Here is a 25332-nt window from a genome sequence, read left to right on the forward strand (position 1 = left end):
CTGTCAAACTTCCTTGCAGTTTTGTAACATGTAGAAGTATATTCTCACAGCATGATTTAGACTATTTTCAGGTGGACAGAATGTATTTGGAATAAATACATTCACTCCTTTTTATCTAATGCATCCACTGATATCATCACATTTGTTTTCTTCCAATGAGCCAGTCTTCATTCTTTGCCAGTAAAGGTATGTTCATTGAAAACACATTGTCCCATTGATTGTGGTTGCGCAATAACTGTCTCTGCTTGGCAATCAAGCTTACAATCATGTTTCTGAGTTGTATCCTCTTCTTTCCTCGAGTCTATCCACAGAAAATAAACTAAAAAATAATACATGTATAAATATATATTATATATATTATATATCGTTTCCATCTTGAGTCCAAACTGACAGAGACTCTGGCAAGGAACATTGTTCTGTGGCTGTAAATTTCAACAAAAGTATGGAGATAATGTTGGATGACATTCTCTTGAGTTGTTTCTTCGGTCCTTGGGTTTCAAAATGAGATGACTCTTTGCTGGCTCCACAAAATAATCAGAGGTTTTCATCCAGGCTAAAGCATGACATCCGTATCAAAGACAAATATCTTCCCCTGTCAATATGAGAAATCACTTATGAGATGAGGAGAACTAATGGCTGAAATGTAATGTATATCCATGTGATATAAATAAGATAAATTGATAGATGAAGAGCTATGCCAAGGGAGCATTTCATGAAACAAGTAGTCGCTGACAACTGTTATAAGCTACTGAAATCCTTGCATCTGACTGGCTCAGAACTAGTCAGTGAATGTTACTGACTCGTCCCTACATGAAACACTCCCCAGAAGGTAACCAAAGGGTTTTGTAAGAAAAGTAATATTTCTTGATGACACTCTGGAGGTAAGGTAGAATCCTTTGCAGAATGAAAATAAAGGTGATATTAATGCTGAGGCAAAGTCAGAACAGATTATGGACGATAAATACTGTTCCTTCATCCCGACTATCAAATACGGGTTTTCCTCCACGATATACTACGTACATCCAGTCATTTAAGTGTTTTCATCGTCGGACTGCAGTATCCAATACCAATGCTCAGACGTTGCTTTCTCATTTCTTTGTTTCTTTGGGTCTACATCCGTCCTGATGTGTAAGCGTTAGGGTACATGATTTGGACAGAGCATCACTGCTCTACTTGAAAGTGTATGATGGACTCACTGTAAAGGGCTTTCGTTCCACACATAAAAGGGACTAGTCTTGTATTCCTGTTTAATGACTGAAAGTGAAATTGGTTAGGGAACACGGTGTGGCACACTGGTCCTCTCCCAACACTAAGCTTGGCTTTGGTTCCTCAGATGATCACAGCGTGCTAACACGGTCCATGTGCCTAACGGGACTCAGTTGTAGGTGGGTCGAGTTACTGTCCGAGGAATTGCCGCCTGATGCAGGGTCATTGCCTGCACCCATCTGAGCCTGTTGGTAGGCATCCCATCGCTCGTCGTCGCTTTCGTGGGTCAGGTACCGCTGGCCGACCATCGTTTCCAGGTCTCGTAGATCAAGCCATACTTGATAGTCCTGCAATTGAGAATACGGTTTGTATCAAGAATTCATACATACATTATGAATCAAAATATACAATAGAGCTGGTTTGTGGATGTAAAAAAAAAAATTATATCCTTTTTTGGTTAGCATTGTATTGAGCCCAGTTTAACGGTAATGGGTAATTTTCGAGTCTTGATGACCCTTACGAAAAAAAATTAAATGAAGCACATGCTACGTCATTTCAAAGACACTTTGTCCTATGATTCATAACATTGAAAATAAGCAAGACAAGAAGGGCATAAATTTCTTGTGTTAGACTGAGGCATACCCCAGCAAAGTTTCATAGATGGCAGTATTTGCTCATAGACATATGAATGATATATCTTGCAAACCTACATATTTTTCTTTTATTATTCATGCACATTCCTTTGATATTTCTTAACATTAGGACCAAAGAACCATGTGAATAAAACAAACTTTGATATTAAAGATGTAAATATCACGTTTAAAATCGCTAGTACTTATGCGATATTTTTTACTTATGCAGAGTCTACAATATTTGTAATTACATCAAACTGTTTGCTCACCTGTAACCAAGGATGCGCTAAAGATTTGTCAGCTGTGTAGCGTTTCCTTATCTTGACTTGTAGGAGATTCCGTATGAGATCAATGGCTGAAGGATATTGAAAGTGGAACAGGGGATTTTGTAAGAATAATAAAACATATCTACATTATACAAAACAAACAAGGATGCATGTGCAAATGGGCTTAGTCCATTTGGAAATAGAGTATCTGAGAAGTAGCCAAACTGCTTGTAAACCAAGTGTTTAGAAACCTTCCCACATACCATCCCCAACAGTGTGACATCATAGGAAACATTCATCCAATGAAAATGATTGCCTTGAGCCTTCATTAAAATTGTGGTCGATGTGAACTCACCTCCCTCTGATATATCGTTCCATGGGTTGGGTGGGAACATGAACGCTGCATTGTGGATCTGATCCGTGATCTCTTCATCTTCGTTGAACGGAAAGGTACCACTCAAGCTAAACAAGATAAAGAAAATAACACTGATTACATCTTACCACTCATGCCCACTATGAAAAATATTTAATGCTCTTAAAAAAAGTATACTCAGTTATACATAAAGAGTTGTAATTACCCAAAATGAATACAAGGGATGCATGAGAATTATCATTTCATTTGCTAAAGAATAAAGTTTATGCAACATAGAACATTTTGATTTTTTTAATACAGCAAATAGTATACTGCAAGCTGGAAAATTGAAAGAAGGGGCAAACATTAAGTTTTAATAGAATGAAAAGTTTACTTTGTAAGAGGGCTACAAGATATGATAATAACATTTGATAGATGGGTCCATGATATTGCAAACAATGGAGTTTAATTAAGTTGACTTAAAGAAATGAATGACTATAGCAAGACCACAGGATAAAGGCAGTGGGTGCCTTGCTTGTAGCCTTGCTGCATGAGATGCATCGCTTATGTTTAGCTGCTAAAACTGTTCAAGCTTACCTGACGTAGACAATGACACCAACAGACCACATATCTAGTGAGCGATTGTAGCCCTTACTCCTAAGAACCTCTGGGGCCAGGTAGGCTGGGGTGCCAACCACCGAGCGACGGAATGATTTCTCACCGATGATACGAGCAAAACCAAAGTCACACAGTTTCACCTGTGATGCAGCAGAACGAAATAGAGAAGAAACAGAATTAGATCATTAAAGCCATATCATAATTATGATACTTGAGCTGCTCTAAGGAAAACTGAATTACAACATAGATAAATACAGTAACCTAGACCTAACTAGGCTGGGCTTTTCAACGGCATAGAGGACTTGAAAGCATGAAGCTTTCTCCCTTCTGATTTCAGCCACAATCTGCGCAGCCAGTCCTTAAGGGGTCAGGAATACACAGCTAGTTTGAAAATACATTCATGATGTATATGATGTACTGAGGGACTACATACACTTAGAAGACAGTTTTCATTCAAGAGAAAAGTTTATTCTGATTTGTAATATGAATGGCATGATAAATTTGGAAAACATGCAATGAGGTTTGATCTATTGAGTTTGTAACCACTGGAAACAGCATCTCAACAATAACAACATCAACAATAATAACAACAATAATGATAACCATAATAATAATAATAATAATTGTGCACCTTAAAATAGAAAAGTACTAGATGCACAACACTATATAATGATTATTAACGCTTGTTTTACCTGAGGGAAATCGCCATCTGATGAGAGTAGAACATTTTCTGGCTTGAGGTCACAATGTACAATACTCTTAGAATGAAGATACTTCAGAGCAATCAAGATCTACAAATACAAATCAACCAGCATGAAAACAAAGTGAGTTATGTTCTTAATCTGTAATGAATTGGTTATATCTCAGGTATAACTCCTCTATAGTAAAATTCCCTAAACAAGGTGTTGGAGAGGTCATCAATTTACAGATTTTGTTCGGGACAAATCAAATGGCATTCTATACACCAGAAAATATACTTCAAATTCAATAAAGAAATTAGCATTCATACATCAGAACATACACCCTGGCTTTAATAAATAAATTGGCATCCCATTCATAATTTAGCATTCTATTCACCCCCCCCCAAAAAAAAAAGGAATAAAAACAAACTTTCATCTGGATGAATGAATTAGCATCATATACATACAGAGAAGACACTGACTTTGTATAATGAATAAGCATTCCATATATCAGTGAAGACACTTTGAACTGACAACTAAATTGGCACTCCATACATGAGGAAAAAGAATGGATTTGGATAAAGAAATTAGCATTTCATAGATTAGAAGAGATTAACCAAGTCATTTTGAGCTTAAATCAAGGCTACCTTAACTCACCTGGGATATGAGGAACCTTGTGACCCTCTCAAATAATCTGCCGTGGACACTGGAGAGGATCATCTCTAACATGTCACCCTTGAGCTTCTCCATCACAACAAACACACGCTCTGGAGTCTCAAACATCTGCTCTAGGTTCACTACACCAGGATGACGTACTTTCTGTATACATAAAGATATGTGTGAAGGTGTGTGTGCGTGTGTAATAGAAATAGGGAGAGAAAGAGAGAAAGGGGCAGAGAAAGAGAGACAGAGAAAGAGGGGAGTGGGACAGGTGGAAAGAGAGAGCATGGAGAAGGGGAGGGGAGAGGAACAAAATGGAGAATATGATAAGGGGAGATAAAACAGATGCTCCAATAGATGTTTCAATCAACAATAAATTGCCAGACATCATGGGATAGACCATACATGACACCACTTAACCAATTGCTCTCATTTATATAGAAAGATACAAAGCCGTATTAGCAAAGGATCAGGCCAGGATTTTATGCTAGGGACTACATCCAACACCTACTCAAATAATCTTCAAGGAGTTGAAGTTGAGGCCATACAATACAAACAGACAACAAAAATATTCCTCTTGAGAATGAAAAAAAATATCAGTGAAAATCACACCATACATGACTAGTAAGGCTGCACGATATGACGATAATATAGAAATATTGTGACACTGAAACTTAATGGCCCGAATTCACAAAGGTGGTTTTGAAAACCCACGGTTGAATCCATGGTTTATGCAGAGTTCCTGTATAAATTACGCATATTTTACCACATGTATTAAAAAAAAAACAATGCTGATGCGCAATTTTGTCACAGTGCGCAAAATTGACGCCTGTTGCCGTGGTTATCAATGCTACTTTATTCATGAGTCCACTGTTTGGAATAAATGAGTCCACTCTTTAAACAGTGGACTCATTAATAAAATAGCGTATCTAATCATGGTAACAGGCGTCTATTTGGCGCACTGTGACAAAAGCGCGCATCAGCATTGGACATTTTTATACAAGCACCCGATATGCGCTAAATTAAGCGTACTTTATACAGGAAATCTGCATAAACTATGGACTCAACCATGTTTTTACAAAACCACCTTTGTGAATTCAGGCCAATGACTATAGGATACTGGGTTCATGATCGCCTATCATGATTATGTAAACAAATGCTCTCTCTACCTATCAGACTGTTGTTAAGCATCACATCATAACACTATTTACTCGTTGTAAAAAAAAAACTTACATGTAAGATGGCCACTTCATTCTTGAGTTGTGTTTCTTGTTTGGTTGGAAAGCGAAACTTGTCAATAACCTTGATTGCCACTTGCCTCCCTGAGGTTCTATGTACACCTGAAAAAAAAAAACAGAGACATATGAACATAAGTGTATTACATTGGGGGAGTGTTTCATGAAGCAAATAGTGATTTTTCAATGACAACAGTTATAAGCTACTGAACTCCTTACATCTGATTGGCTCATAACAAGCTAGCCAGAGAAATCAATGAATATTTATTTCATGAAATGCGCCCCAACCAACAACCTCAGATTTGGGGGACAAAGACAACTGACTTTATATTCCAATATAAAACATATCAACATTTATAAAACCTGATTTTCAATGATCCAAACGAGGTACTGGATTATGAGTATGACATGAAGTCTCATCCAGGCAAATAATCTCCCTCCCAGCTCTTCCTAACATCCACAAGACACTCCAAGAAAGAGCATGAACATACCTCCATGTAGTCCCATACATTTATCTTGATGTACAGGTGACTCTCCCATGTCAATTCTAATTTGGCTTAAGATAATATTTTGGTTTAGAAAGGCCGACTTACTGTCTACTGAATCTCAAACAATTGCAGCATATTGTCAATGCAATTAAAACTGAAACTAAAAGAGTAAACTTACCCCCATAAACAATTCCAAATTGTCCTGACCCCAAGATTTCATCTGGGAAGATCTGGTAGTGTTGACTGATGTCATTATTTTCTCTCTTGTTGAGAAAAGATGGCTCTGTGGCCTTGGCCGGGAAATCATCCCCGTTCTCTGTAGCATTAACTGGACCTTGATAGGAGGAGGGGGAACAATGCAAGTGGTTGATAATGTTAGTTCTTGCATCGGTTTTCTTATAGGAATCTTGAAACAGAGACTGACTAGATGATACAAGGTGATAGAGTGAGCTGAAAGCATTAGCTTCAAGGTTATTTGGAGCATGCTGCTTGCTGTTAATGTTCAGAAAGTTTTCGTTGCAAATTGAATCCAGTGTGTGCCAAGTGGAGTGCTGTTTCCTATTTGCCGTGGTGCCCTGGCAAGGCATCTGATGTGTGTGAAAAGTGTCTTTGAATCGCCCTGTCCGATCCCTTGTAGCCTGCTTCTGGGAAAACTGAGCTTGGAAAGTGCCATGTTGATGATAATGCAGATTATGGACCTGTCCTTCAACGGAGAGATTTCCCACCCTCTGTAAGCTGTTGCTGTTGAATTTTTCCAGGCAGAATTGATGATCAACTACATGGGACTGACTACACCAAATGCAAGGTAGGTTCTTTCCTGTGGTGGTACTGGCCTGATTCCCAGACCTTTGGGTACTCCATGTAGGAATGGCAATGATATGTGAGGTAGCTCGGTGGCTACTAGAATAACCACTTGTCTGAGTCTGCACATGGTTAACAGCATACCCATGCATCTTCAAATAATAATCTCACTGACAGCAATCGCTGCTTCAATATGTAATATGCAATGGAAATATTGCTTACTTGCTGAAAAAACTATCAATCCAGCTGAAATCAAATCCAAAAGGCTCTCAAACTCAAAGGTGGACTTGTGAGAGCAGCATGTAAACAACGACCCTGGCAGCGACCAAAAGGAAAAGTACAGCTGATCAGTATGCAAGTGTTAATGCAAGTGAAGTTACAGGCAGAGTACCCCACCATGATGACATGAAAATGAGTAGGATATAATATATAGAGTATTCATTCCCTCAACCAATGGGCCTATACCCCTATTAATGATCATACCACTTAATGAGTCAATAGACTATACAAACAGGCCTATTGTTTGGGGTGCCTTCATACCAGGTGGGGAGGCGCAGGATACTGGTGGCATGATGAGTGCTTTGTGTGTATCCTATAGTGGTAATATACCATGAAAGTAGATGAAAGGAAGTGGTACAATGTACTAATAATAAAGCAGATCCTGGTTCACCACAGATTAAGGAACAGTAGCAATTTACACTCTTTTGACTTGGAAACCAATCTGGATTCATCTCTTTCTTTTAATTTCAATGATCCTGTCAGTAGACAAAATGTGAGAAGATGTAGTGTGGCTTGTAAAGAAGCCATGAGTGCAGTATGTCAATGAATGGTTGGTACCAGTATAAGACGAGCAGTACCAGCTTCTTCTATGATTGACCACTCTCTGCAAGTTAATGGCAGCAATATTGATTTCTTCAAGTTCTCATTAGCTCCTCATTCTCAAAGGGCTATCAAAGCAGAACTTTAATGCTTATGAACTAGACGGGGACTGCATGTAAAGCAAAGCCAGCTAGCAATTTTCATTGACTTTTAATGTCAGGGTTAGTTATCTTCAGGCACTGCTTTGGGGCGTAAATGCATGCTCATTACCATTACCAGGCCCCCATTTCATAAAACATGCACCCAATTTAATCTCTACTGTTTGCCTTCTTCCGTTCCAACATAATACTTGTATACTAAGTATGTTATTACAATAACTAAAAGAAGTACTTCTGAAATATATCAACAATTTTAGTAAGCCAGTTTGTTCCACATTCTCTAAGCAATGGTTGGTTCTTTTAATAGGCTATTCTACAACATGCTTGATGATCTTTGTTCAAACCACATGTATATTGTCCCAAAACAGTATGTCAATTGGTGGCTGTATATCATGCCTATTTTCACCATTTCCATACATGTATTTGTTGTTGCTGACCACTAAAAATTACTCCCTAAAAGGCAGAACAGAGTTCTAATCTATTCTAACTTATCCACAAAAGGAATGAGTGCATCCCTATTCATTTGAATCTTGAGTTAGTTATGTGCACCTATTTGATGGGTTAATTCTATCTACTCTTGCAGTGTTTGGGCTATAGGGTTAGCAAGCAAAGCACCACTCTAAAGTCAGTCTTTGTTTTTACCTTCTTTGCGTTCTTGATGACGATGGGGGTTATAACCTCTGGGAATTTGTATTACAGAATCATTTCCTGAAAGATATACACACATCAGAAATTTCATGAACATCACATACTGCAGTAACTGCAACTGTTTTTTTTTCTTGAACTGATTAAAAAGATAATGTTACAAAACCCATAGCAAAACAGTTTGAGGTTCACTGGCAAGCTCTACAGACTTTGACACACTATTTTTACACTATCTTAAGATCTTATGATTCAATAAATAACCACTGAAAAACAAAGAAAATGAAAGAATAACATATGGTAGATGTGTTGGCAATGCTTATTTACTATAAACAATGCAGTGTAAGGTGCAGCATTTGACTAGAGTTGACATTCAACAAGTTTGTTTGTTCTTTTTTAAGAAATGACAGCATTAGAAAAGAAAACAAGAAATGACGATGAGAAACCCTTTAAAGTTGCTAACCAGGTAAGTGCAGGAGAACCAGATTGATTTCAAGGTAAAATTGAACAAGTATGTTTTCATCCCACATCCTTTCTTCAAATCATATTTTTACAGAATGATAACATGCCTACAATCCCAACACTGACAACAACAGAGACCAAATATTTTGAGCATTACACAAATTTTATTCATTATTTTTTAGGCCACAAACCTGGCTGAAACAAACCAAATAACAATCATTGAATAGGACTGAATTTATCTGCAATATATATCATTAACGAAAGAAATCTCAGTAGGGCCCTGTCTCAAGGATGATGGATTACAAAATGTTTTAAACTATGTGTAAATTGATGGAAAAAAAATGAAGTAAAACAGTCAAAACATCTCCTTGGTTATTTCAAATATTCTTGGGTCTACATTCACATGATTCTATCACAGGAGACTATTGGCAAATAGAAAAATTTCTAAACATTTATAGCTCAGGCAAAATAAACAGTAAATTTAATATCTATCAATTGGTTTTTTTATTTTTTGGGAAAAAGAAATAGAAGGGAACAGAGAGAGAAAGAGAGACAGACAGAGACGGAAATGGAGAGACAGTCAAAAGTGTGTCTTCTTTTGTAACATTTGATAGAGCAGCAGAAAATAATTCAGTGCAGAGAGAGAGAGGTGTATTCTATGAGAAAGCACACTAGAACAGTGCAGTGAACGTATTTAACAATACTTGGAAGGCGAAACCTGTTCTGTTCCACCAATCACATAAAAAGACTGAATGTATCATTCATGCTTAAAGAAATTAACCATGACAAGTATTTTCACGAAAGTTTAAACAAGATTTTTATCTACACTTATTTTCTGTATGTAGATCATACAAAAATGGGGGAAATGATTGTGTAAATTTCTGAATTATTAAACTACAATGTCTATTTTCTTCTACAACAGGCTTGAAATTAATCAGCATTTTTACTGTTGTTGTGGTAATGAATTCAAAATAAGTTGGTACAGAATCCAATCAAATGACCACCCAAGTGTCTGTATATATGAATAAAAACAAGTGGCAAAGTATTTTGGAAAAAATTGAGTAATTGTAAAAAGAAAATAGTAAAAAGAAATGAAATTCCAGCCTGATGCCAAGTTTTTTTTTCAAGCAATAGTAATACACTGTCCCACATGTGCCTATTTTTGTTGGTGAACTTCAATATGATCATATTTTTTTCAGCTTAGATATCATAATATCACAGTGTACCAGATCTAGATCTTGAATTATAAAGTGATAACTGACCTTGGTTTTACAAACTTTCACTTGAAACCAGTGTTTAATGCAACTGCTTTCATTATCTATACATCCCATTCCAAAAATTCAAATCAAAATCTGTTAAAAAAAGAACTTTGATTTCCAAAGAAACATACAAGTAGTTTTACAGTTTTATTTCAAATTAATGTTACTGTAATCAGTCTTTGTAAGCCAACAGGGCTGGCTGAAATAAACATAGGAATTATCAGTGACTTCATGACATGATTTTCAAAGTAATTCTAAAGCACGAGCAACAAGCAATTTAATCTTTTGAAGGCAATTTGCAGTGAGAGAAAGTGTGAGAAGGGCACAGTGCATACATTAGACCAAACATTACTGAAAAGAACAAAATTTACTCAAATCAATATTCTTCATTTGAATAATCTGTGTTGAGTTTCTGTGGAAACCTATTTCAGAGGTTTTTGTTTTTTCAGGCATACGTTTCACGAAATCACAATGTAACTAGAAAAACTCATCTTTACACCTACACACACAAGACAAAACGTAGAGATGAAATTATAAATATAATAACAAACCTGAAGAAGCCATATGGGCAAAATATTAATATTTTAATCTCTACAGATTTGTAATTCACATTGTCTTCCTTCTTCAGTTTCAACCAAATATAATGCAGAAAATTTGTGTTATATTTAAGTATATTACATATTAAATAATTGGGTTTTTTTTTCAAGATATAATGTGAATCATTTCTTCCTTAACTCCATGAAATATTTCTTTTTTTTCTTATCATGGAAACTGAGGACTTTAACATATACATGTATGTATGCAGAAAATCTTAATGAATTAATTTTACTTCATTTGGAACTATAATCATGTTGACAAAGAAAATCGATTTTGTTTTTTTAGCACATAATCTTAAACTGTAATCCCCTAAAGTTATCCAACTTTTACAATGGTTGTGCGATTTTGATAGATACAATTTGGTTTTTTTTTTCATATCATTTATCCAAATCCAAGATCATTCCAATGAAAATGTAAAATATATGATGTACCATGACTCAGCACAGTTTGTATACTTACTTGGACTAGAAGTGCTAGTGATGCTAGTGGCACTTTGCTGAGGGGTAACAGGCATGAGTGCCTGTCGGATCTTCTGCTCCCATTCTCTGGCAACCTCCACCCCAACCCAGCTCTGTTCAGGCTCCTCGTCCACCGAAGAGCTCGACGGTACTGGCAGTTTAGAGCTGGAGGTTGTACTGCCTCCCGACCCCTTCTCTGAGCTGCTGTCCCCTAGCGAGGTCCTCTCACCTACATAGTAAGTTGTCTTGGCAGTCTGTATCTCAAAGCAGTGGGATGTGAATCCGTCGCCCCCTACGAGGCTCGAGATGCCCATACCGCTACTGCTGCTACCGCTACCGCTCCCATCCTGGGAAGGCTTCACCATCCTAACAGACAGGATTTCTGACAGTGGAATTTCCTGGAAAATTGTGGGAGAAAATGTCTGAGTTTACATACACAATACAGGGCATCCCATGAAAGTTTGAAAATGTAATGTTTACAGCTGAAAGCCACAACCCTTACAGAAAATATGTCACATTAGAGAAAGATTACCTCTACTAATTAACTAGTAAAATGGAAAAAAAATACATTTAACATATTCTTCTAACTCATTTAAACCTACCCACTAAAGTGCATAGTCTGCCGTGCAAACCCTTCACTTAATTTAAGGGGTCTGGATGAGCAGCCTACAATGGCTTGTATACAGAAGGTTGAAATTATAGCAGTAAGTTTTACATGTACAATCTTATGTCAAAACCCACTTGTTGATAAAATTTTAAATCAGGGTCTGTGCCTGCAGACTCTAAAGTGCCCAAGATCAATGGACTTCACTGACTTTTATACTTAACAACAAGGATAGTATGGTGAAGGCCTCTAGTGATAATCACAACCAGCGCTAAATAAAGGAGAACTATAGATTCTACATAGATCTACAAATCATACAAAATTAAATTACATCGTGTAACAAAAATGAACCCAACAAACTTTCACTTTCAACTACCATTGATAATACTTGGCATACTGTACACTGGCAAACAATCTCATCTACCAGTTTCCAAACCTTCTTTATTTGGTAGTTTTGAAAGTAAAATCAAACCTACTGAGCAAACAAACCTTGTAATATCTGGTGCTACTCTCGCTCTGGTACAGAGTAATAGCTTTTGTGTCTATTCTCCAGTAATGTCTCTTGCGCTATGGAAGAAAAATATAATAATTCATAAACATTCTTACTTTATCATTAAGGCACTGAAGGCAGCCATACAAAAAATAGGTGAAGACATAAAAGAGAGTACATACAACAAAAAATAATGAATCCTTAAAAAAATACATATCAGGTCGTAGGATGATTATCTAATAATTGCCTACCATTGGGGCTTATTAAAAAAATAAATCGGTAAACAGGTGAACGATTGCATTCAAGGGGTGGGTACTATAATCCTTGGAATGCACATTACTGAGATATGTATAACATTCAACACACTAGGCTGATCAATTCTGTCCATTGTTTAGCGCAATGGCTAGTATGATTACCTACTTCCCTGTCAATTCTTTTATCTCATCTGTTATCATATATTTGAAAGCTGTTCCTAAAGGGATATTCCAGGCAAAAAATAACACGATTTGAACAGATAAAGCGAAATCAGACAAAGAAAATACAGAAAATTTTATCTAAAATCTGACAACAATGTAATGACAGTTAAAGGTTTTGCATTAGTTCGGAGAAACAGTTACATGCATGTCTTCATGAATTTGCAACTTTTGTATGATTTTTTTTTTTTAAATATCATTAGTGCTTACAATTTGAAAATGAATTCGAACAGTAAAATGACCACCCAAGTGTTTGTATGTATAAATAAAAAATCTGTGCCAAATAATTCCAGTAGAACATATGAAATTGCTATGAAATTGACAAAATAAGGAAGGTTGTACACTGTCCCATACGTGCAAATCTAAAATGAAAATGGCGACAGTTAGCCTTGACTTTAAAGATTTTCTCACGAAAACCTTGTTTGCTCCAACGTCAGGTAGTCAGCTTCAATTGTACTTTATAAAAATGTGTGGCTTAATTTTGGCACTCCATACTTCAGTACGTGTGACTTTACACATAGCTTTATAAATCATCCCTGTGATGCCAAGATGAATTTACCATGCTATCCTTGTCTGTGTAATGGACCATCCATCCCTCCTTCAGGACTTGAGATCCTCTTCGTTTAGTGTGTTTCACAGACTGCACAATACGCATGAGTGGAATGTTGTTGCTTTGAACAGGGCTAAGGGAAGAAGAATAAGCCATGATATATTTCATTCTTTACTAATTAGCGTTATCTTGCGATGAGAAAATAGTAAATGCATAATCACTCCACACACACCGGGTGAGCGTTTCATGAAAGGACTAGTCGGACGTTTTATCCAACAAGTCCCGTTTTATCCGACAGTTACCATTGGAATTGTGCTTCTCAGCAAATCAAAATTAAAAAAAAAGGTCGATGAAATTCTTCCAAGACATATATGCTTCAGACTGGAATTATATTCCGGAGTAAATTTCATTTTCTACCATAGCTGGTGAAATAGACCCTTTTACTAACATTTTGAAATTATATGTTTACTTTTCGAAACAGTGTGCCTAACTACCTGAAAGCAACAAATATTGAACTCCTCCTCCTCCTCCTCCTCCTCCTCCTCCTCTTTCTCCTCCTCCTCTTTCTCCTCCTTCTTCTCCTCCTCCTCCTCACCCTCCTCCTCCTCTTCCTTCTTTTCCTCTCCTCCTCCTCCTTCTCTTTATGAATAGCATATTGGTTTAACATGCATAGGTTGCGACTGTCCCTATACACCGGACCAACATTAGAATGGTTTCCGATTGATGGAGTCTTTTCCAACTGCATTCAAACCTTCATTAGATACAGGGGTGAGGTACGCTTTAAGTAAGCAGCAATTGTATAAGATGTCTTTCTTCACAAGTGGGAACCAAACCCACACACTATGATACATATCTTTTCTGAAACAGTCGCTCTTACCAAATAAGCTTAACTGCCTCCCATTACCCTACCATGCTGAAAGAAGCTCAGTGTCATGGCCTCCTAAGGTACAGTTTTGCTTAAAAGTTAGTAGACCTCACCACAAAATGCACTCCTTAATGCAGAGTGTTGAATATAGACAACAAACTTACAATTATCAGCGAGCCCACAGAAAAAAAACTTTACTGACTGCAATATTTTATCACCTAACTTTCCAATTAAATTTCTGAAACATGGCAGAACTTGAACACATATGTTCATTTTCTGGTTGGGTTCACTAATTTTTGAGCACCACTGTATCCAAATAACGTAAGGAGCCTGTTCTATAAAGAGTTACAACTATTGCAACTTTGGCATTATGGTAATTACCATGGTAACAGGGCTCAGCAGCCTATCAAAACAAGGGTTTCCACGGTAGTTACCATAATGGCAAAATTACAATAGCCGAAACTCTTTATGAAACAGCCACCGAAATACCTTCTAACTCTCTGACATATTGTTCGTATTTATTGGGGAGCAAACTAGCCAACACTGTGAAAGAATTCTCATTGACCGTGTATTATGAATAAGAGGGGGGAGGGGGAAGGAGGAGAAGAAGAGCGATTCCTACCTGAGTGGATTTTCATTGACTGGGGAGTCTGGCAGTGTCTCATCTCCAATACTGTCCCTGTTTGATCCATTTTCATTCTCCTCAGCCTCGTTCTCATCGCTCTCAATCAGCCTCTCCTGATCATCATTGTCTCCTACAAATGTAATCCAACCGAGGCTGATCATGAGTATGTGTGCGTGCATGCGTGTGTATGTGTACAAACCTTCTAACCGAAAGTCAGGGAAGCCATTCATTGTACCAGTATTTTTGCAAAAGAATGCATTCTAAAATTCTACATCTCTCATTGGTCAAACCCCAGGCAACCAGGGGGTGTTGCGCAAAGAGGTTAACGGCAACACAATCATGTTAATTAACATGAAATCTGATTGATGGATACGCGGTAGTGCCCATCCTATGTACATGATTTTACCAATGCAGTGATGCATTATGTACAATACACAACTGAAATTTAAGTGCAACTCTACATCACACTTAAATCTTTGTGAAACTCCCCCCGGATTCAATAGGGACCAGTAGATAACACCAACTGGCTGGCTAATAATATTTTTTTTTTTTGGGGGGGGGGGGGAAGAGGGTCATACATAAAATTATATTTCCCACGGTGATATAGTATATCCCAAATCCAAGGCAAAGTTGATGGCCATGGTACATATTAAATAGCGATAATCATCTATGCTTATAGTTGTCAACTTTCCATGATGCACTGAATAAGAATATAGAGTCGGTATCAAATTTTATTAACACATCATGCTTGTGCATGTAAATTTTAAAAAGGCAAATAAAAAAAGCATGAATCCTATTGAAAATCTCATCAAAATTACGGGTTAACTTTTAAGAGAAGTGAAGCTGATCTTCTCCATACATGACATCCACTGATAATTTCATGCACGTTTCACCGTACCCTTGCATTTTTTGAAGGGCGAATTTCATTCCCTACATGGTTATGATAAAAATAAAGAATTGGATCACTGCTAGCCTCATTAACTATTTTGCTGTAGTTACCCTTGACAAGATTCTAGACATCTCATAAGGTCATAAAGGCTAATATATGGCTTCTATTGCCCTTCATAGAGAGTTCATATTAGAGATCACTCAATGAATTAACCAGAAAAAATGGTCATTGAAGCTGAATTAAATTGTATCCTTTCATTGACATTTGAAAAAAAAAGATAAAAAACTCATAAAAACTTGAGGAACTTAACATCACACACAGCTGAATATTTTACCCTTCCCGTATTTTGATTATTTGCAAGATACATTGAGTGGAAAATCATTGATATGATTAAACCTGGGGAGTATAGGTTTCACAAAGAAACTATTCACTAATTTTCAATAACAACTTTGTTCTGAGCCAATCAGAAACAAAGATTTTAGTAGCTTATAACAGTTGTCAGTGAAAAATCACAGACTATTTGTTTAATTCAATGCTGCCTGTAATAATTTTTGCTGTCACAGCAAATGATAACTCAAATTACTATCCATCATTCACCCTCACATCATTGACATTTTTGTAGCTTAATTATAGTGTGCTTCAACTGATATTACAGGTAGCTTCCAGGTTATGGAAACAAAACAGAAAAGACAGAGAAAGCATACCTTCTTGTAGCGGTGTTTCCCCTAAACAGTCTTTCGGGACCTTGTCAGCACATCTTTTGTGGCAGTTGAATTTACAATCTGAAAGAGAAAAAGATACTTGTCTCATTTATGTATGTATCTTTACAGTTATGTAGAAAAAAATATGAAAACACTTCTTGAGAAGTTTCTTCACTGAAATAATTTTACAAGAACAAGCACATCTTTGCAAAAGTACATCTACTCCAATCAATTGACAAGTATTGGATATGGGATATATTGGTAAATAAGAGGGAGAGATGGAGCTTTTGATATTTGATCAGTTTGACACCAGAAAGTGTTTTAGTTTGGATATCAAGATGTACTGGGTACTTGATCATCAATACACAAGTGAATAGGCATGAGTGCGATGGAATGGAATTTTGCATGAGGTGTAAGAAAGATGCTCTATTCAACGAGGCATAGCGGACTTCGATATAGCATCTCTCCCTTTCATCAAACTGCAAAATCTCATACCATTGTAAGAATAGGAATCTTCACTATTTATGTTGTACAATGCTTCAGAAGTTTGAAAAATAATATATTGAAGAATAATCAAATATTTTCTGTGGTAATTCATGAAAACTACAAAAGAAATATAGAAAGCAAACAGCAAAATCCCTGAGCGGAATGCCCAGCGAGTTGTGATTCAAGCACGCTACTGTAGCAACATTACGCTTTAGCCAGTACGTGCATTGCACCTGCATTGCCATGCAGTGGTACATAATACGTGTACAATGGTAAAAATAAGTTCAGCCTCCCGTATGCTTGCATACAACTAACCAACTAGGCATTGATTTGTGATGTATTTGGCTACCAAACAACCTACCGAACTTAAACCACATACTTAAAATATACTCTGAACCGTAGTTTAGAATACTACCTTTGCATTGAAGTCCCTGACGGAATAGCCCAACCAGAAGCCTTTTGCAGTACTGGCAGATGGTTGGCTTGGTGTAATTGTGCACAACAAAAGTATGGGGCACCTTGATGCGACTGGCTACTGCCCGCTCAACCCAGAGTGGCCGGTTGCCCCATGACGGTGACCGCCGTTCCTTGTAGCTGTCGCTCTTCACAAGGGGAGTCTGCTGGGAGTGGGTTACAAATACTGCAAGCTGCTGCTGCTGCTGTAAAGGTAAAAAGAAAGTTTTAAAAATGGAGTGATAACGAAATTCAAATTAATTCATGTAACTTTCAATTACTGAAGTACAAAAGAATGCACAAGCGCACTGTAGCCTTTGGTGGCGGCCTGTAATGCCGCCAATTTCATGGGAAAACTGAAAAGTGATTTGTGATAAAATAGATAATTGTGAATATTTCCAATTTTATTGATCACAAAATGTGGATACTAAGTTGAATCAGATATACTTTGTGGGATATACTTGCGGGGAGCACAATGATTTTCAGGCATGGAAAGAGAAAGGAAAATTCCAGGACTTTCAAGGTTTTGAAGGATCTGTAAGGACCCTGTCCTTCACCTCTCTCTGAAACCTGGAAGTCATATTGTTACATGAAATGCCTTGGTTTTAGGTTAGGGGCAGGGAAAGTGAGTACATGGACAGTGTAGCTTGATAAGTGTCAAGGAATTGCAAAGAAATCCTCATTCATTGTGTTTATACTACCATTAAAATGCACTTTAAACAGATATAACTCTAAATATAAACTAATATTTTTACAACAAAGGTTATTCATTATGCCTTAATCTATTATCATTTGTCCTATCAGTAGACAAATAAATTGTTATGTACAATAATGGCAGATGCAGAAAACCAGAGTAAACAGTCAATGAAAGAATATCTCATTTACATTTCAATGTACTCTATACTGATTTTTTTAAATCAAAGATGTACAAGACATTCTATAAGCTATTTATTGAATTCAAACAAAAGAAACCGCTAAATAAAAGCATGGAACTTTATCAGAGAAAAGTCTTAACTGATTTCCGACTTCATATCTGAACACTATAAATGAATACTTGCTATTCTGAAAACATTTTTAGTTTATCATGCATGCCAATGTATGTCTGGCAACTGATACATTTTTTGTACTAGAAATATAATAACAAAACCACACTTCCTTTGGCTGTATATAACTAGCATGTACACTATGTACTTAATTTGAACCCAGGCACATTCGTGTATTCTACTACGACTGACTCATGAGGGGTACGGTCATGCTACTATGCTTGTTTCATGGAACACAAGTTGTAATCATATCTTGCTATTATTTGAGTCATCAATGATGACATGGGGCCGTAAAAGCCCGTGGAGCCTCTAAGCTTGGATTCATACTGCCATCAATAGCATGAAAATACTACTCTATTCACAGGACACTTGACATTAAATATTTACAATATTTATTACTGTCAACAGGACATCAATAGTGGTTAACAAATTTGCACAGTTTTGCATCATGAAGCTTCATAAACACAAAAAGAAAATCAATTTGGTTATCAACTGAAAGAATGTGATTTGGGGTATCAACATGATTGGTCATGTTGGTTGAGTGAAACTATTGATGGCAGAGCTCAAAAGGAAATGATAAAAACAATACGTTCTCTCTTTATTTTGATAATTATTTATACATGATTACTTTATCTAGTATTCATTAATTTATTACTGTTACATCACCCATTATTCCACTTTGTTGTTGGGGTTGAGGTCTGCTAATGTGTTTTACTTTTAAGTATGAGAGCAGAAATTTTATTTTTAAAATATAACGAAGCCAAGCATTACATGTACTTTTCCATTATAAATTTAACAATATCAATAGGTGGGGAATTGGTTATTAAAAAGGTTGTGAATCATTTTATATCTCGACTGCTTTTTCATAAATCATGCGAGGACTGATGATACAAGTACTTCATAAAACTTCACCCAACAATAATTGAGAGAAACTGTGAGCTAGAAATAATTGACCCTCTCATCTATTGACATTACACCCCTGTATTTACACTCTTACAAATCACTCTTTACTGCACAGCAGGCACAGTGAAATGATAAAGAGTATGAAAATAAACTATAGAACAAAAAGTTATATTCAAACAAACAGGAAGAGAAGGTAAAGAGAGTAATAAAAATGGCAGAAACGGACAACAAAAGATGAAATGTAATGATGCGTAGAAAATAAAAGTACAAAAAATGAAATAAAGAAGTGTGGATGGTAAAGAGATCTGAAGACAAGGAGATTTAGTTCGAGTTAGGATTGGCACAAGAAAAAAATTGATTCTGATGATTTTGAGGAAAATATTGGGGAAAGCATTCAATTCAAAACTTGGATTAAACACAAGTTTTACTTAACATTTTGCATGGCTAAGAATTATAAATGTACTCATTTTGTATTCAGTTCAATATTATTATTAGTGAGTATTTTGCTTAACTTTGGTTTTATAAAGTAAAATACTTAAATTTGATCTGAATGTGAATTTAAGCATTCTGCTTAGCCAAGTAAAATGCTAAGTAAAGTACTTACAAAATCAATACTTCCAATCGAATACCGGCCCAGGACATGCTCATCCCACGACTGCGCACCATGCCGTAAACGCGCTTCCTTCTTTGCCCCCCAATTCAAAATGGGTGTATTCCGATCGATCGGGAAGATGGACATGAAATTTTAACATGTTCAAAATTTCACGCCGATCTGATTAAATGCCCGCTCTTTTTCCGTCCCCACAACGCTGTTGCTACGCTGCTTCCAGTTTCCGCCCTCTGCCAATTACTAATCAGGATGGAGTGGGGTTTCAGATAGAGGTAGTGGAACAGCCCCTTTAAATATAAGGTTAAATACTTAGTCAAATTCATGAGGTGAATATCAAAATGGCTAACTATTAAAGTAAAATACTATTTTTTCAGACTTGAATTGAATACCAGCCTATGAGTAGGGAATGAAAGGTGGATGTAATGATGCAAAAATCAAAAAAAGAAGTAAACTCTACAGCAAGACAAAGGAACAACAATGCAAAAGAAAATACGGTACACGGACAAAAGAGAAGGAAAAGAAAGCAAAATTAAAAAGCAAAGCACCAAGGTCTTCTAAAAGGCAAACTATAAAAGTTGTTAACAGTTGAATACCCTGATGAAAATCTCTTTGGCACCATGCTGATACAATCATCATGGTTGACAGAATAGGGCCTGTTTTTCTCTCCTTCAGGAAATGGTTCAAATTCCCCATGCACTTTACATCAATGAAATGCATACATGTACAACTGTATCTGAATACTAAACTTCTATGGCAACCACCTGTAGATTAAGGTTAACCTGTCTGTAAAGACTACTTGCATGGTTTCTCTAATAATTTTTCTCATAAAAATATTTTAAAAACATGTATTTCAGGAACCTGTCCATAAGGATCACCTGCTTTATACACAGATTACTTTACTTTACTTTCTTGGGTGATGTTTATAAACAAGTTTCACTGTGTATCCAATTTATGTTTACTTGTAATGAGGCAAGCCATCATACATGTTCATGTCAACCAATACATTTTCATGTTTGACATATACATCCCTTTTTAGAACCTAACATTTTATCAACACAGAAAAATCTATATCGATTTTATAGGCATTCATTTATTTTTTCTATGCATTAAAACTACTACATGTATTTAAAGGATACTGGTTACTTTTTCTTCGAAAACAAAGGTTTAACGTCAAAGTGTACCATCAACTAAAAGTCACAATTTTTCATTCATACTCTTTAAAAAACCCAAAAGTACAATCTATATGTATATAAAGCAAAGCAGATTTCTATAATTAGCTCATTTTTCTGCTTGTATGAAAGTGAAACACACTCATTAAGGCCCTCATTCCACAGAACAGAACAGAAACCTTTGAAAGATCACTGAACGATCAAGCAAGTTTCATGGTCTTTCTGGGATCTAAAGTCAGTGGAAATGTGGATTAAAAAACCGTATAAAGTAATGGTAATTATTTCTTTAATACCACCTACATTGATCAAACTTACCTGAGAATCTTCACTAGACAAACTGGTCTCTGATGGAGACCAAGGAATACTGGAGGAGGAGATCGCTAAGGAAGAGCGCCGTCGCTTGGATAACGTGCAATCATTAGGAATTTTGAAAGCGCACCGTTTGTGGTAGTTTCCCCCACACCCTATAGTGAAAAGAGCAGAAAGATGAAATCGTTTGAAAATTGTTGGACTGTGTGAGGTACTGCGACTTACAAATATTTTTTCATAGATTGTGGGGAGCGATGAACTCTTTTTGCTCCTCTTCTGAAAGCATTCACAAATTCAAATCAAATGTGTGGATTCCAAGAATTACATTAAAAGTAGATTTAAACAATATGGCAGCATAAATGCAACAATATCAATATATTTTCATGTAAGAAATGCTCTAGTATCTTCTGTGGTAATGCAACACTTGAGTAGTGTCAATCCACAAAATTTTAATACTGATATTTAAACTCCCACTAAATGCATTTTTATTGACTGTAAACTGGTTCCTAGACCTATCTACTATTAAGGTTCATTAATAATATTTATACATGTCTGTAGAAAATTGTGGATAACAAAGTTGTTGAGCTCACCATCACATTTCAGTCCTTGTCTGACTAATCCAAATAGCATCTGACCACAGAAGTCACAAAACGTTGGACTCTTGTAGGAGTGGACATATAAAGTGTGAGGCCGGATCTGTCTGTCTTCAACAGTTGCTGAGGCTATAGAGCCCAATTTGATTAACATCAATGGAATTGAAGATGAAAGAAAAGAAAGACAAGACAATCATCATCTGAAATTCATTTTTAATACGAGGAGCTGAATAATGTGTTTGTTTCAATAAAAGACGTTTTACCAAATTAAAAAAAAATACAAGGCTTGAAAAGTTTACAAAAGACATCCTTTTATGAAGAGAAAAACAAACAGGGACTACAATTAACAAACAAAATCAAAACAAAGCTGAACACTGAGCGAAACATAAAATAATCTTAACAAACCTAACTATAAACATAACCCTCAAATCCCATTATTCTGATGCAATAAGCTTATCATAGCCCTCACCCTTCTCAGAAATTAGGACTGGATCAGTTCTCACTTGAGTAAAATTATTGTATCACCAATGCTCAAATTACAATGGCAAGTCATTAACAATACTGTGCAACGATTCTTCGTTTAAATATTAAAGAAATAAATCTTTTTTATTATAATTTATATCAATCAGCAACTGGAGGCATCATTAAGCTACACACAATGACATTTTTTAACAATCTTTGCATCGCTTTAGTAAAATACCTACAAATTATTTTGCATGAAAATTTTAATCAGCAAATCTACGGATGTTTCCTGTGCAGTTGTAAATAATTAGGCCTATTTGTTCATTAGATCTAGCCTGTGTATATTTTAGATATTTTAAATACAATTACTGCATCTACATGTACTGTACAAAGGGATGTATAAAACCTGAAAATGTAAATACAGGTATTTGCATGTTCAATGTAATAATAATGACAAGGGTATAATTACAACTGAACTAATTTTTACATACAGAAAGCAGCATTTTAAAACCTCATACAAAGCTTTCACTTGACAAAGAGTACAGATTCACAGTAAATTTTTAACAATCCAAAACAAACTCACTCCATTAGGTCTCTACAATAAGAAAAGGCATTCTCCATGTATCAAGGTGTGAACAACAATCAGTTTTAAATGTGTAGGGAAATGTACATTTAGCATTACAATATCCCAAGCTCTGACAGTTAATATCAAAATGACTGCAAAGGACAGGGAGTTTGAAATGGGAAATTGAAAAGCATGCAACAAGGAAAGAATGTGAAAAGTTTCATTAATATTCAACAGGTATGTTATTCTTTTTCATATTTCATAATCATACCAAATAACGGATAATGTACATGTATGCCAACTGTACTCTTCAAGATCTTTTAACAAATATATAGTACAAAAAGGTGAGGAAATTTATTCCATTCACTCCCCCCCCCCCCCCCCCCCCCACCTGGCAGAAATGTGAATTGAAAAGTGTGCTGGAAATTCTCTTCATATTTTGAGTTTTGGTAAAGCCCCGAAAAGTGATGTCACTATTCCAAGTACAAAATACAACATGAATACATGTATGCCCTAAAATGGTAAAGATTTTGAGGACATTTTTTCTGTATGTACATGTACATGTAGTTTATTACAAAAAAATTGTGATTTTACATGAATAGTTGTTTTTATATTAAAGGTGTCCGATTTTGAAAAATTGAATCTCTTCATTTGTTTTTATTCAAAACCACTTTATCAAGAATGGAATGGGCTGGAAATTTTTCAGCATATATAATCTGTCTGTACCTTTGTAATATCCAATCACTTTGAGGGTAGTGTTCAAATGACTCTTTAAAAAAAATACATACACCTGTAAATATTTCTATCAAGAGGGGATTCTAATTTCCCTTATGCAAAATTAAGGTTTTCACAAAGAATCAACTGTTGAAAAAAGATTCAAAGGCCAATACACTTTTTAAAATGATACTGAAGTATAATTTGACCCATCCTACATGTAAAGTTTCAAATGGACTTCAAGTTCAATGCAAGGGCATACCAATAGTAAATCTGTTCAAATACAGTACCATGAAGGATCCAGAATGATACAGTGTAATAAGAAATATTGTATTTTGGGATGGGGTGCGTTTCTTTATTTTTCTTTTAAAAGTAAGAAAGCAGGGCCTTGCATATATATATATATATATATATACACACAATGAATTTCAAGTGAGTATACAATGTAAACTAAAGCAAAACAAATAGTGTTTTTTACTGTGCTTGCATTGCGTTAAATCAAACCTTTTAAAGACCAGTGTACAAAGATTATATCAGTTTATTCAATAAGGGTGTAACTGATGCCCTACATTGTTTTGGAAGTGTAATTGCAGAAGACAAGTAAGAAATGAAATAGAAAAAAAAAGAGGATTTTTTTTCTACTGTATGTACTTGCCAGAGGAATTTTGGCTGACGAGGTCATTCATTCGGCTACCATCCCATTGATCTGCAGTCGAGACAATGAATGAAGGGCGTACATTGACGAACACGGAGGAGGCAGGACAAGAGCAGGGGATGAAGAATGGAGGGAGGAGAAGGAGGCAGAGGTCGACACTTAACTTTTTTTTCATACATGTACATATATAAGATATACACATAGGATAACAATCAACAAATCTCATGCAAAGTAGCTCTTCAAATCAGGGTGCAAAATATACCATGCAACACAGGGTCATGCAATGAAAGTATTGTGTATGTATCAATAACATAATAAAAATTATCATTTCCTCAAAAGCAACTACACATGTAGTATGTACATGTATGTAGAGTACATGTACCTTTCTCCTTAATAGACACACAGTACTGTACAGTACTGTATGTGGAAAAAATATTCATTATTCAACTTTATTCAAGGCTCCACACTAACTTTTTTTCTTTCCGCCAAAATCATCAATTTCATATTCTTGGTGGCCCAAAAAGCAAATTTGCTAGCCCTAAAACAATAGAAAGCATTACAATTTATCAATAATTTGGTACCCTGACTGGGCCACCAATTGCAGGCTTTTACAAAAATTTGGTGGCCCCGACTCTCATTTTTGGTTGCCTCGGGCCACCGGGCCACTGCTAATGTCGAGCCCTGCTTTATTCATTCATTTCATTTCCTTTATTGATATTATAATGGAAGAGTATTTTTATATATTTTTCTTTATTACAATGGGCCATTTACATGTACCCCACTTTTCAAATACACATCATATAATTTTTTAAAGACATGTACTATTCATAGAGGAAATGA

At 36.0% G+C, this 25332-nt stretch overlaps 1 protein-coding gene across 2 annotated transcripts in view; it reads right to left on the bottom strand.

The window, feature by feature from the left end:
• Nucleotides 1–1106: 1106 nt before the first annotated feature.
• Nucleotides 1107–25332, bottom strand: part of LOC129264515 (serine/threonine-protein kinase D3-like) — a 42535-nt gene continuing 18309 nt past the window's right edge. Inside the window, exons 3-20 of one of the 2 annotated variants that reach the window (XM_064102553.1) lie at nt 24493–24543; nt 22094–22225; nt 21510–21658; nt 17432–17675; nt 16534–16611; nt 14938–15070; nt 13460–13583; nt 12427–12504; nt 11335–11731; nt 8558–8623; nt 6316–6471; nt 5648–5754; nt 4412–4573; nt 3767–3865; nt 3054–3214; nt 2460–2566; nt 2108–2193; nt 1107–1553 (exon numbers count right to left, since the gene is read on the bottom strand). In XM_064102553.1, coding sequence (XP_063958623.1) covers nt 1338–1553; nt 2108–2193; nt 2460–2566; nt 3054–3214; nt 3767–3865; nt 4412–4573; nt 5648–5754; nt 6316–6471; nt 8558–8623; nt 11335–11731; nt 12427–12504; nt 13460–13583; nt 14938–15070; nt 16534–16611; nt 17432–17675; nt 21510–21658; nt 22094–22225; nt 24493–24543 — 2546 coding nt within the window. In that variant the 3' untranslated portion in view covers nt 1107–1337. The remainder of the gene's footprint in view (nt 1554–2107; nt 2194–2459; nt 2567–3053; nt 3215–3766; nt 3866–4411; nt 4574–5647; nt 5755–6315; nt 6472–8557; nt 8624–11334; nt 11732–12426; nt 12505–13459; nt 13584–14937; nt 15071–16533; nt 16612–17431; nt 17676–21509; nt 21659–22093; nt 22226–24492; nt 24544–25332) is intronic. The other variant, XM_064102554.1, reaches the window with a different exon arrangement.

Source organism: Lytechinus pictus, chromosome 7 (genome assembly GCF_037042905.1).
Source record: "Lytechinus pictus isolate F3 Inbred chromosome 7, Lp3.0, whole genome shotgun sequence".
Lineage (NCBI taxonomy): Eukaryota > Metazoa > Echinodermata > Echinoidea > Temnopleuroida > Toxopneustidae > Lytechinus > Lytechinus pictus.